The sequence below is a fragment of the Girardinichthys multiradiatus genome, chromosome 14 (genome assembly GCF_021462225.1).
Source record: "Girardinichthys multiradiatus isolate DD_20200921_A chromosome 14, DD_fGirMul_XY1, whole genome shotgun sequence".
Lineage (NCBI taxonomy): Eukaryota > Metazoa > Chordata > Actinopteri > Cyprinodontiformes > Goodeidae > Girardinichthys > Girardinichthys multiradiatus.
The window spans coordinates 19,673,788-19,687,231 of record NC_061807.1 but is presented as its reverse complement, the minus strand read 5'-3'; the positions used below and the strand labels follow the sequence as shown (position 1 = coordinate 19,687,231).

The 13,444-nt window shown below is 40.7% G+C and overlaps 1 protein-coding gene across 2 annotated transcripts in view; it reads right to left on the bottom strand.

Annotated features, from left to right (window-relative positions):
• slc8a4b (solute carrier family 8 member 4b) overlaps positions 1 to 13,444 on the bottom strand; it is a 146,965-nt gene that overhangs the window by 56,161 nt on the left and 77,360 nt on the right. For both annotated transcript variants that reach the window (XM_047385672.1, XM_047385673.1), the window contains exon 11: positions 12,190 to 12,382. In XM_047385672.1, coding sequence (XP_047241628.1) covers positions 12,190 to 12,382 — 193 coding nt within the window. The remainder of the gene's footprint in view (positions 1 to 12,189; positions 12,383 to 13,444) is intronic.

The window sequence follows — 13,444 nt, the reverse complement described above, 5'->3', positions numbered from 1 at the left end:
GCAATCACAACTATGGTTTTTAACAGCTCAAGCTGCAATTGACAGCATGGCGATCTTTAAAGCACAGTAGGTATACCTGTCAACACTATAATGCACATTTTACACACTGCTTACAGATTTATGTTTAGTGTGAGTTCTATGCATCATAACATCAGCAATTTTCTCAGCTTTAATTTGAGCCATATTTTACGAAAAGTGGTTAAGAAATAAGGGCACTACGACCGTTTTGTGACAGATGCATGCTCATCCCGCAATAGCATGGTTTTGTTGACATGACTCAATGCATAGCAATGGTGCCTACGTGCGCATGTTGCTGCTGATGGATGTATAGTATTGGTTTTTAACTTGGAAATAACACATGGATGTTGGTGTCCGACAAAACAAAATATTTAGGTGTCTGTCTGAATGTGATATACTTTGTAAAAATCTCTCCCAAATTCTCCGTAAATTCCCATTTATTTCCTTGATTATGTAAATTATTTTGCAATGTTAAAATGAAAAAGCACAAACTCAAGATTTGATCAGTATTTAGGATGTAAGATACATCTCTCTGATGAGACCAAAAGCCTTTGATTTGTGTTAAAATTAGCTTGTTATACTCTGAGTTAATCCATAGTAGGAGCTCTCATTTGCTAATTTTTCTCACCTCGTTAACAGGAAGCAAAGCAAAACAACTTGAAAAATGGTCCAATCAAGATTACATTTTTATTCCTGTTCACTTCAAATACCATACTGATTGTTGTTTGTGTTTTTATGGGTATTCTTACATGTTTCCAGGTTATTAAGTTGCACCTATGTTCCTAGCCAATTCTGTCCTTCAGGTCAAATATCAATAATGGACATCTGAAGCAAAAATATTATTTGGAAATTACCGAGATACATTATGAAAACCAGTACAATTTTCCATCAGACCATTCCTAGAGTTTAAACTTTATTCACATTATTCTTTAATGTAGGCATGTCCAAAGTGTCATGACAATGCAGCTGTCGTGCGTTCAACTCCCTGCCCAGGTGACCTTTGCCCCTGGACAGAGGTCCATCCCTTTCCTGTCAACTTACTGGTCAGTTTATTGTTCAGCAGGTAAACAAATAACTGCAGTTTTTTTAGATGATATATTTTGAACAATTTTGGCCTACGTGACAAAATGTTGTGACATCACTGCTTTGATGTTCCAACAAATCATGGCAGCACATTTTGATGTATTTCCAACAAAACAAACAAGAAAGCAAACCAAAAAAATATTTGTGGATGGTAATGAAATAAATGCAGCACCCTCTTTTAGGCATGATTGTGCACAACTGCTGCATATAGATATACAGTCATATTCAATAAATACGAACACGCATTCCGATGAAGCTTGATTGTCAGATTAAAAGTACCTTTCTAAAATAACAACCTTTAAGTAGTTATGAAATGTACATTTCATTAAGCCCAAATGTTTGCATTAAAATTGTTTTTTATTGGTCTGATGTAATATTCTAATCTTAAATGTCGGTCTTAAATAGCTGTAAGAGAAAAATCATCATAATTAACAGAAATGTGGGCTTTAAATCACTAGTATGTATAAATAAACTATATAATGTGTTTTACTTTGTGAATCGAGTTACTAAAAAAAATTTGCTTTTTAATGAAAGTCTAATGTATTGAATATGGCTGTATATCCAGCAGCTTCAAAGGGAATAAAACTTTAATTGACAGAATGAACCCTTTTAAATTTCAAATAATGCAAAATATAAACATATTTATGATGCACAGCACCTGATTAAAATTTTCCTCCAGTGTTTACTCGGTCAGATTGGGAAAACAACCCCTGCTTTAAATCCAAGCTGTTGTTTTAAGGCTGTGCATTATGCAGTCAGCTGATAAGCAGCAAGGACAAACATGCATTGTGGGGAATGCTAAAGATGTTGAGGAGCATGCAGGAGAGAAGAGAAGATGATGTCACACAGGCTAGATGGGCAGCAAAACAACACGACTGTGTGAAGTGCTGAGTCACACACATGCACGTGCAGCAGCCGCAGGAAACACTCACACAAACGTGAAAGAAGCACGGTTGTATGTTCTACGCACAGCGTGCATCTCCCCTGGGGATTTGGAGTTCAAAAGATGTTTTATTTTAGGAACCGCTCCGGGTTAGTCACCCTACATCGATGACAGACGGAGAAGCAGGTTGCATATATCAAACACGTTACAAGCACAGCAACAAGCAGAAAACACCAACATAGCGACAATCGCAAATACACACGCAGCCTCACATCCCCTCCTTTCCATTCCCTCCTAATTCCCAGAAATATCTCGCCAAAGGGAGGAAGTGTCGTTTAAAGGGTGTGAGCTGACGTCTGTGTCATCAACAGCTAAACGCACGATCCCAGCTCTGTTTGACAGCTTTGGCAAAAACAGCAACAAGCCATGCTGTAGCTTCATTAACACATATTGCAACATGGCAGATTGCAGAAGTTAGAACAGTAAGTCTGGCTGGTGCGCTCTGAGGGAAGCACATGTGCAGTGAGGATGGTGTGAGAGAAGTCAGGCTTCCCCTGTCATTGATCATCATGCATGAAAATAAAACTATAATCATCATGTGATAGGCCAACACACAGTTGGCCATGTGGGAGGAAGTGGGAAGAAACATTTTACAAATTAAAATCTGTGGATGGCACAAATCAGCCTTTACTAAAGAGTGGCAGGAAGAAAGCCATCATTGAAAGTAGGCATAAGAAGTCCCATTCGGCACAATGCCATGCTGGCAACACAGCGGATCAAAAAAGAAGGTCTGTTCGGATGAGACCAAGCTTTAAATTGTGGGCAGAAAACTAAGATGGCACGTTACCATGGAAACACTATCCTTTACCTTGAAGCATGGTGGCAGCATCATGCTTTCCATCAGCAGAGACAGGAAAGATGGTCAGAGGTGATGAAAAGATGGATAGATGGACCTGTTAAAGACTGCCAAAGACTTAGGACTGGAATGGTTTAGATCAAGGCGTGATGTGTTAAAGTGACACAGTCAAAGTCCAGACCTAAATCTAAAAATCTGCATCAGAATTTGAAAAGTACTGTTAATTCAATTCAATTCAAAAATACTTTATTAATCCCAAAGGGAAATTAAATGTTGTTGTAGCTCATATTATGAAGGTTTCCTCAAAGAGCCGTTGTAGATGCTGATGGCTGTGGGCAGAAAGGATCTCCTGTAGCGCTCCGTCTTACAGCAGATCTGAAGAAGCCTCTGACTGAAGACACTCTGTTGTTGTAGGACAGTCTCATGAAGAGGATGCTCAAGGTTCTCCATAATGTTCTTCATTTTATGAAGAATCCGTCTTTCCACAATGACCTCCAGAGGTTCCAGAGGAGTCCCCAGAACAGAGCCAGCCTTCTTTATCAGCTTGTTGAGCTTTTTTAAGTCCCTGGCTCTGATGCTGCTTCCCCAGCAGATGATGACAGAAGAGATCACACTCTCCACAACAGACTTATATAAGATATGCAGCATCTTGCTGCAAACACCAAAGGACCTAACCTTCCTCAAGAAGTACAGTCTGCTCTGTCCCTTCTTGTAGATGGCTTCACAGTTGCATCTCCACTCTAGTCTGTTGTCCAGGTGAACATCGAGGTATTTATACTCCTCCACAACCTTCACTTCTTCTCCCATGATGGAAATAGTTTTTAACTTATTCCTGTTTCTCTAAAAATCTACAATCGTCGTTTTAGTCATGTTCAAAATGAGATGATTGTTTCCACACCATGCCACAAAGTGGTCCACCACCTTTCTGTACTCAGCTTCTTGTCCATCTCTGATCCACACCACGACTGCAGAATCATCCGAGTATTTCTGCAGATGACAGGAGTCTGTCTTGTACTGGAAGTCTGAGGTGTACAGAGTGAAGAGGAATGGTGAGAGTACAGTCCCCTGTGGGGCTCCTGCGCTGCTGACTACCTGGTTAGACTCACAACCCTTCAGTCTCACAAACTGTGGTCTGTTTGTCAGGTAGTCTTTGATCCAGGAGATTGTTGAGGCCTCCACCTGAGTCTTCTGGAGTTTCTGACAAAGCAAATCAGGTTGGATTGTATTAAATGCACTGGAGAAATCAAAGAACATGATCCTCACAGTGCTGCTGGCTTTGTCCAGATGACAGTGGGTTTGTTGAAGCAGGTGTATGATGGCATCTTCAACTCCAACTCCACAGCGATAAGCAAACTGAAGGGGGTCCTGATGGTTTACTGTTTGCTTACTCAGGTGGGCCAACAGGAGTCTCTCTAGGACCTTCATGATGTGAGATGTCAGGGCAACAGGTCTATAGTCATTGAGGACTGATGGGTGAGTTTTCTTTGGTACCGGAACAAGACAGGAGGTCTTCCACAACACCGGAACCTTCTTCTGGGCCAGGCTAAGGTTGAAGAGGTGCTGCAGAATCCCACAGAGCTGCTCTGCACAGGCCTTCAGGACTCTAGGGCTGACATGATCTGGACCTGCAGCCTTATTCCTATTCAGTCTCTCCAGTTGTCTCTATTCTAGCTTGAGCCTAATTGCCAAGTAAAATAGGCAAGGGGGGAAATCATAAAGCAGTACAGTCTCAACCATATGATTTTAGACCTAATTTAGAACATTACTTTGATTAGGAAAAATATTTGCAGAAATATCGGCACATTTTACACTTCTTGTAAAATGTGCCGATTGTTAATAACATCTGGGATTTGTTTCTGTAAAGCCACCAGCGCAGCACGTCACTTTCTCTCTTTTTCTCCTCTGAAACTGTCACCAGTTTTTTTAGCAGATGGTATTTTTCCATGCAGTCTGCATGACCCTAAGGTTTTTGAGAATGACAAGCTATTTGCTCTAACTGTAATTTACATAAGTATGGCCAGACTTTCTTCCAAAAGCATCCATAATGCCATTAAAGGAGTCAAACCTTTGTCAGCACAGAGAGAAGTGGAATCATTCGTCTGTTTTTGTTGTCCTTCTGATTAGAAAAGCAGCAAAACACAGAAATCATCACATCTTCTATATGAATTCAGGAGTTTTAATACGTGACAGCACAGAGGACAGGAGAGAAATAAACAGATGCAGTGTGTCGATGTACAGAACATGCAGCCTGTTGAAAAATGTCATTTGCAGCAAGGTTTATCAGAGGGTTTTTGTTAAAATTGACTGGAAATTGATTTCAGCACTGAAGGAATGCTGTGCTCAGTTCAGAGACAGTCCTTCGAGCACCAGGAACCCAGTCGATCAGGCTTCACTCCAAACTTTAGCAGCTGTTCCAAAGTCAGTGTCAGGATCCCGCTGTGGGTCATGAAACAGGAAGTGAAGGGTCTTAAATTTGTCTCCAAAAATCTAATTGCGGTATATTTAAACTGACTCACAATGTCTTGTTTTTTGGCACAGAGAACTAAAATAGTCGTTTTAAGGATATTAAGCAATAAACAATAGGTTAGAATCTCATGCAGTATAATATATAGCATTAAAAGCAATTCAGGGCTTTGTGAATAGAGGAAAGTGTAACAGCATCAACCAAATAAGATGAAACCTGAACTGTGAGATTTTCCCCTAAATCGAAATATTTCATGGGCTGGCCAGTACATGAACAGGCGCTGGCAGAGATTGGTGAAGACACCTGTTTGAAATTCATAATGAACAGCCTGGGGAGAGGACCACACACACACACACACACACACACACACACACACACACACACACATACACTCACTGCTGCCCTGTTCTTGGCTGAGACTTTGAGCCGCGTTGCAGGTCAGACGAAGGCTAAGAATAAACTAACCCTGCTGAGAGCATCCCTTCATCTCACGCTCAACACAGTTCACTATTCCTTTTACCCTTTCCACAGAGATACACACACCTATTAATGCAAAACACCCGGGGAGGGGCAGAGGACGCAAAGTTAGAGCACAACACTGAAAACTAAGACGCTCGCCGTCTCCTCTGGGGAATCAGCCAGCAATAGATAAAAGAAGCCCTAATTGACTGAGCACAAAGAGAATTAATTACTTCCTGCAGTGTATAATGGGGTCACATAGTGAATAAATACAGGTCCTTCTCAAAAAATTAGCATATTGTGATAAAGTTCATTATTTTCTATAATGTAATGATGAAAATTTAACATTCATATATTTTAGATTCAATGCACACTAACTGAAATATTTCAGGTGTTTTATTGTCTTAATACGGATGATTTTGGCATACAGCTCATGAAAACCCCAAATTCCTATCTCACAAAATTAGCATATTTCATCCGACCAATAAAAGAAAAGTGTTTTTAATACAAAAAACGTCAACCTTCAAATAATCATGTACAGTTATGCACTCAATACTTGGTCGGGAATCCTTTTGCAGAAATGACTGCTTCAATGCGGCGTGGCATGGAGGCAATCAGCCTGTGGCACTGCTGAGGTCTTATGGAGGCCCAGGATGCTTCGATAGCGGCCTTTAGCTCATCCAGAGTGTTGGGTCTTGAGTCTCTCAACGTTCTCTTCACAATATCCCACAGATTCTCTATGGGGTTCAGGTCAGGAGAGTTGGCAGGCCAATTGAGCACAGTGATACCATGGTCAGTAAACCATTTACCAGTGGTTTTGGCACTGTGAGCAGGTGCCAGGTCGTGCTGAAAAATTAAATCTTCATCTCCATAAAGCTTTTCACCAGATGGAAGCATGAAGTGCTCCAAAATCTCCTGATAGCTAGCTGCATTGACCCTGCCCTTGATAAAACACAGTGGACCAACACCAGCAGCTGACACGGCACCCCAGACCATCACTGACTGTGGGTACTTGACACTGGACTTCTGGCATTTTGGCATTTCCTTCTCCCCAGTCTTCCTCCAGACTCTGGCACCTTGATTTCCGAATGACATGCAGAATTTGCTTTCATCCGAAAAAAGTACTTTGGATCACTGAGCAACAGTCCAGTGCTGCTTCTCTGTAGCCCAGGACTGGGGAATGCGGCACCTGTAGCCCATTTCCTGCACACGCCTGTGCACGGTGGCTCTGGATGTTTCTACTCCAGACTCAGTCCACTGCTTCCGCAGGTCCCCCAAGGTCTGGAATTGGCCCTTCTCCACAATCTTCCTCAGGGTCCGGTCACCTCTTCTCGTTGTGCAGCGTTTTCTGCCACACTTTTTCCTTCCCACAGACTTCCCACTGAGGTGCCTTGATACAGCACTCTGGGAACAGCCTATTCGTTCAGAAATGTCTTTCTGTGTCTTACCCTCTTGCTTGAGGGTGTCAATAGTGGCCTTCTGGACAGCAGTCAGGTCGGCAGTCTTACCCATGATTGGGGTTTTGAGTGATGAACCAGGCTGGGAGTTTTAAAGGCCTCAGGAATCTTTTGCAGGTGTTTAGAGTTAACTCGTTGATTCAGATGATTAGGTTCATAGCTCATTTAGAGACCCTTTTAATGATATGCTAATTTTGTGAGATAGGAATTTTGGGTTTTCATGAGCTGTATGCCAAAATAATCCGTATTAAGACAATAAAAGACCTGAAATATTTCAGTTAGTGTGCAATGAGTCTAAAATATATGAATGTTAAATTTTCATCATTACATTATGGAAAATAATGAACTTTATCACAATATGCTAATTTTTTGAGAAGGACCTGTACAGATACACACGTAGGTTCACACAGGATGACCCTGAATAAAAACTATGGTCTCCCAGCTCCACCGCAGGTCACCCACGGAGTTGCTTTTCGTCTCAAGCTGTGACATTTATCTCAAGATGTTTAGAGAAACTGCTGCTTCTAAAAGGCCACAAAAGCAGAAAACACCTTCTGGTTAACCCTTAAATAAACTGGTAGGACTACACTATGTCTCTGTGCGAGCTTCTTTATTTCATAGGGTCTTAAGGCCTCTCATGCCTTAAAAAAAGCATGCGTGTTTCAAGCTGCAGACTCATAGTTTCTGCAGCGGGATTTTATTATCAGGGTCGAGCTCTTCCTTCATTCCTAAGTGACAATGCAGAGCTGATTTCTTAACCCTGAGGGGAATGTCATCGTGGCAAGCAAACTGACATTTCCTCAACATTTTAAACTGTCCTTGTGTGCATGAAGCAGCCATCTCCTCATGTCTTTGTGCTGAGAGGACCCTCACCTTTGACCCATGACAGAGAAAAACAACATCATGTTTTCTTTGAGCTGTCAACGGAGAGTGTGGATCTACATCACTATTCTACATTTTGGACTCTGAGATGGAACATATCAAAGATGGCTGCTAATACTAGACCAAATTTGGAGTGCAACAACTGAATGTCACAATAAATTAAATACATTTGGTGTAAAAAGAAATCCCTGCAACCTATAAAAGAATAGATACATTGCTGACTTACTGACTTGCCGAAATATTCACAACCCTGGAATGTGCTCACATTTTGTCACCTTAAACAAAAATCCGAAATGTTGGTAGAGTCTTGTATTTATATTGAGCCTCCCCTTACATTGATACCACTGAATGAAATTCAGCACATCTAATTGCCTTCAGACGTCACCAGAGGAGCAGTCACCTCTACCTCACAAATTTCTCTAGTTGGTCTAGTGTTGGTTTAACACATAAGATCCCAATAAAATACATTGAAGTTTGTGGTTGTAACTGTGACGTGTCTTAATTAGATTGTAAGTCCTTTTTGGAGGATTTTGTTCAGGTATATGGAATAAAGAGGCGCTGAGTACAAATACACACCATACATAACTGATTTCTGGTCATAAATATTTCCCCTTTCATGTGAAAACTATGCACTACTTTGTGTTCATCTATCAAATAAAATCCCTATAAAATACAATACTTCTGCAAAGCACTGCAAACCCTGGCAAGAGAAACCCAACATGGCTGGTTGAATTTAATGCAGAATATATCAACAAATTTAAAGGCTTGTTTCTCTTCAACACTATATTCTAGCTGGCAACATGGCTAACAAATGTTGACAAATTACCGGTGAGATGCTTAAATACATATATGACTAACGACCAAGTTTGTTAAAGAACAAAGCAAGTGGAAGAGTCTGAGAAGATGACATCAGAAAATAGCAGCGGCAGGAGGCGAAGACATGAGAAAGGAGGTGCTAAGGAAAAGAAGGTGAGGAAGAAAGTCTGACAGTAAAAATATGGAAAGGTTCAAGGCAGAAGGTAGACAAATGCAAATTAGGGAAAGGTACAAAAAGACAGCAACATAGAAGTAGAGGTTAGGGGAGGAAAGAAGGAAAGGGAGAGAAACTGAAAACATACTGAGAGGCAGAAAATCTGAATAAATACAACGGCAAGAATAAAAAAGGAAGGATGGATTGAAAATCAGCATAGGTAAAATGGTAGAGAAAAAAAAATCACAGAAAGGAAATATTTCAAAAATTTAAAAAAAAGAGAGAAGGGGAAAAGCACAAATATTGAAAAAACAAAGAAAAAAAATAAAAATGGGATAAGAAATAAAAACTCAAATTAAATGTAAAACAAATAAAAAAGGAAAAAAGAAAATAAAACAAAACATCATAAAAGGAAATGGATAAAAAACACAAATAGATTATGAATATAAACGATATTTAAAAAGAAAAGAGGGTAAAAATGAAGACAAACAAACTAAACCAAAAAAGCAAATACAAAAAAAACAAATGAAAAAAAAAACAACAAACCTTAACAAAACTAATTATCCTCATCACAGTATGTAGTATCAGTGTTTTATTTAATGGTGTTGGTAAAAACGCTCCCACATCGACACCCTATGTATTTAACACTCTAGTGACTCATGTCGACCACCACATAACAGCGTACCTTGATGTTCAAGGACATGTCCAAAGATTCAACCACAGGAGCGCTGCTACAGGAACAATGCAACTACGACTCAAGATGCAACTCACTGACTACGACTATCATTGGGTGATTGTCCCAGCAAAGGCCGGATTATATCATCCTTTAACCTTATATGTAGGCAGTTCACATAGCTTCAGGGACATGGGCTAGAGAAAGTGAAACTTCCCCCATCACTTGCAATCTGATTCATTCGACTAACAACAACCTAACAGCACGTAAAGAACATCCACCTTTAATTCCCAGATGATCAGGTGAGGCTTGATTATGGATAAAATGTGTAAAAAAAAAAAGACATGACATCACAGAAAAGTAGCGTACCCAGTAGAAACGCAGCATGACACTGTGAATTCAACCTTGTGATCTCCATTTTGCAACGGGAGCAAATCAAAAGAATCACACATACTTCAAAGACATCACAGCACTAGATGTGGCACAAAATCTTCATTATTTCCTGTCGTTTAAACCCACGTAACAGGTGTTATTCAAAATGACATCAAGACAAGAACCAGTGTGGCACGATTTTAAAGTCAGGCTCATATTACTGCACAGAAAAACTCTGGAAGGAGGGATGGAGCAAATGAAAAGATATGATTTGGACTTCTGGGTAATCACAAATAATACATATTGGAGCTTAAAACAGCAAAATACAGAAATCCAAGACAGAAATGAAAGAAAATGAGCAAACAACAAGGAAGAGGTTATCAGAGAGACTACTGAAGGGATGAATCGATATGCTGCTGAGGTCTCCACTCCAGGTGTCCTCTCACTCAGTCTTTACAAGAAAACAGCAGAACTGTCAACCTACCCCTCGAGCTTCCCAAAGCAGCTCCCAGCTTTAGTCCCTCATCTTTTAACTGAAACTATCATCTTCCTCCAATTTTTCCTCAGCTCCATGGGTGTTTAACAAAGGATGAGCAAAAACACAGGAGAACACATGAAAACAGACTCGTCAAAGTATCACAGTTTGACTACAGAAGGTTTTAAACCTCTAATTAAAGTGTTCTTGTCTGTGTATGTTTGATTTTGAACATTAACTCATGTGATCATGAAATAATCAAATTTGTGTTCCTAACTAGGAGATAAATGTGTTTTTTTAACAAGATTAGTAAAAGTTACACCAGCAGATGTCTGTCTATGTACATTAACTGCAGCAGTAATCTGAAATGAAGCTTAAATTAAAATAATTACATGCTCATGATATCAACAAGGTACCAGTAATGAGGTTCACTTTTTTTTTTTTTCCTGCAGTCTATATTCAAATCTGAGGGAATGTCTTGGATTGATGTACAATGAGGGGTTTAGAGGATGCTGCAGGAGCCTTCAAGCTCAGCAAACTCTGTTGGTGCTCATTAACCCTCAAAGATTCATCATGCAAAGATTGAAACAGATTTTTAATCCTTGGCGCACCAATAAATCAATGATTTTGTGTTAATACTTTGATTCTGTGAGATCATAGTGTTTTTACTCTCATCCCAGGTGATGCCTAAATGTGACAGCTGAGTAATATTATGATTTTTCCTCTACGAAGGAAGAAGAAAACATAAACCAAGAGTAAAACGCTACCATGACCACAGAGACGGTAAAAGAAAGCAGCTACTAGCATTTAATTTACGTTTGCTGTTGTTGTCTCACCCAAAACTGGCAGCTGTGCGTTCGGTTGTTATTCTGCCGCCTGTGCACATCCCCATTTTCTAAAACTGTTGCAGTTTAATTCCGGTTGAGCTTTTTTAATTGAAATAGCTCAAGGTAAAACCCAAACAGCTGTTTTAAGACTTTTCACATGCATAAAGAAGCCATCATTGAAGCAGCTTTAGAACAATTTAAACTAGAAAGTAAAAAAGCTCTCAGGCAGGCATGAAGCCAGTATTCTCAGTCTTTTCTCAGGGAAAGTCAGACCTTTTGTGTGGTCTTGACAAAAAATCAAACCCCTAAAGAAGAAGGTCCCTACCTTTGAACCCATACTGCTGCTAATAATGGGGAAATATGTATGTTTACATCTACAAACCTTTTTAACCTTCAATACCTTAGGGGAGCAAGAACCAGCTGTGATGTCCTTACTCCTGCATGCAAAAGTCAAACCAAGCTAACCTGCACACACTCGCGAACACACAAACAGGGAGTGGGAACTTTATGAGCCCCGCGGGGCCCCAAGGAAATTGCAGTCCCAATTGCTTTATGTATTGGTCAATTTAACACTGCTAACATCAGCATATTAAAAATGCATGTGCCCAAGGACGCAAGAGCAACTCTGAAAGTGTGTGTGTGCACATGTATAATCACGACAAGCGTATCATAAAAAGTAGGATTATTACACTGAAACCAGCTTTTTAGAGGAAAACTATTCTATTAAACAAATGACAGAAAACAGAATAACAAAGATTTAATGTACTCACATGGTCTCATCGTTCTGAAACTCCAGCTTTCCCGCAGCCATTTCATAGTCCTCTCCTCCTCTAGCGGTCCCATCCAGGGTCCGATAAGGGACGGCTACCAGACCCCGGGCCCCCGATGTCCGGAGAACCTTCACCTCCATCACACCTATGCTTTCACTCACCCTCTGACTGGCACTCTCGAACGTAAAAATGCCTGAAGAAAGGATGGAGACAGATAAATATCTACACTCTCACCAGGTCCCTCTCTAACGTGTATGGTGGAGTGCATAAAGAGCAAAATGACTCTCAAGAGGAAAAAGATTATTAGGATTTGCTATACCTTTAACACATTTATTATCTTTGGATTCAATTAAAGTCCTTCAAATGGAGTTGACACTGAGGGGATTTAAGCATTTTTAAAATGCCCTGAATGAGACCCAGTTAGTTAGTGATTTTTATTTATCCGAAGCCCTCATTTTAAACCTGTTATGATTCTGGCTGCTCTACCCTGTCTCCCTGGCTGCAATCAGCTGATGAGATGCACCTGGTGGCTGCTGCTGTGTAGTGCAATCTATGGCATACCAAGCACCTGTGCCAGATTTTTGAAAGCCATTCGTGTGAGTAGATATCCAGCGTTCCTTCCTGTCTGATCATTGTTCTTGACCTTGCCTTGCCTTTTGGATTTATGCCTCTGCCTGCTCCCTGTCGGACTATTTGGATTTTGGTTGTCGACGTTGTTTCCTGCATCTGGTTTATGCCTCTGCCTGCCCCTTGCCTGATGCCTCTTGTTCCGATCGTTGACCCTGTTTCTGTCCTTGGATTATTGAGCCAGCCTAGCCCTCGGATTATTCAGGATTATTAATCTGGCCAAAAATGGACCCATCGCCAGCACAACAGTGGTGCACCCACGTTGATGAGGCCCTTTCCTGGTTGGGTTCCGGCTTGGAGGAAATAATTTCTACATTACGTTCTGGCAATCTTGTCTCCGAGCCGCCACCGTCACAAAAGGAGCCACGTCTATCTCCGCCTGAGATGTTCAGGGGAGACCCAGACCAGTGTCGAGCTTTCCTAACTCAGTGTGAAATTCATTTTGAGCTTCAGCCGTCATCCTTTCCCACTGAACGTTCTAAGGTGGCTTTTGTTATATCTCTGCTGGCAGGAAGGGCGAAGCAGTGGGGGACTGCTGAATGGCAGAACAGGTCTGCATCTTGTACCTTCTATGAAACTTTTTCCAAGGAACTCATTCGAGTTTTTAACCCTGTTCTTCCAAGTCGTG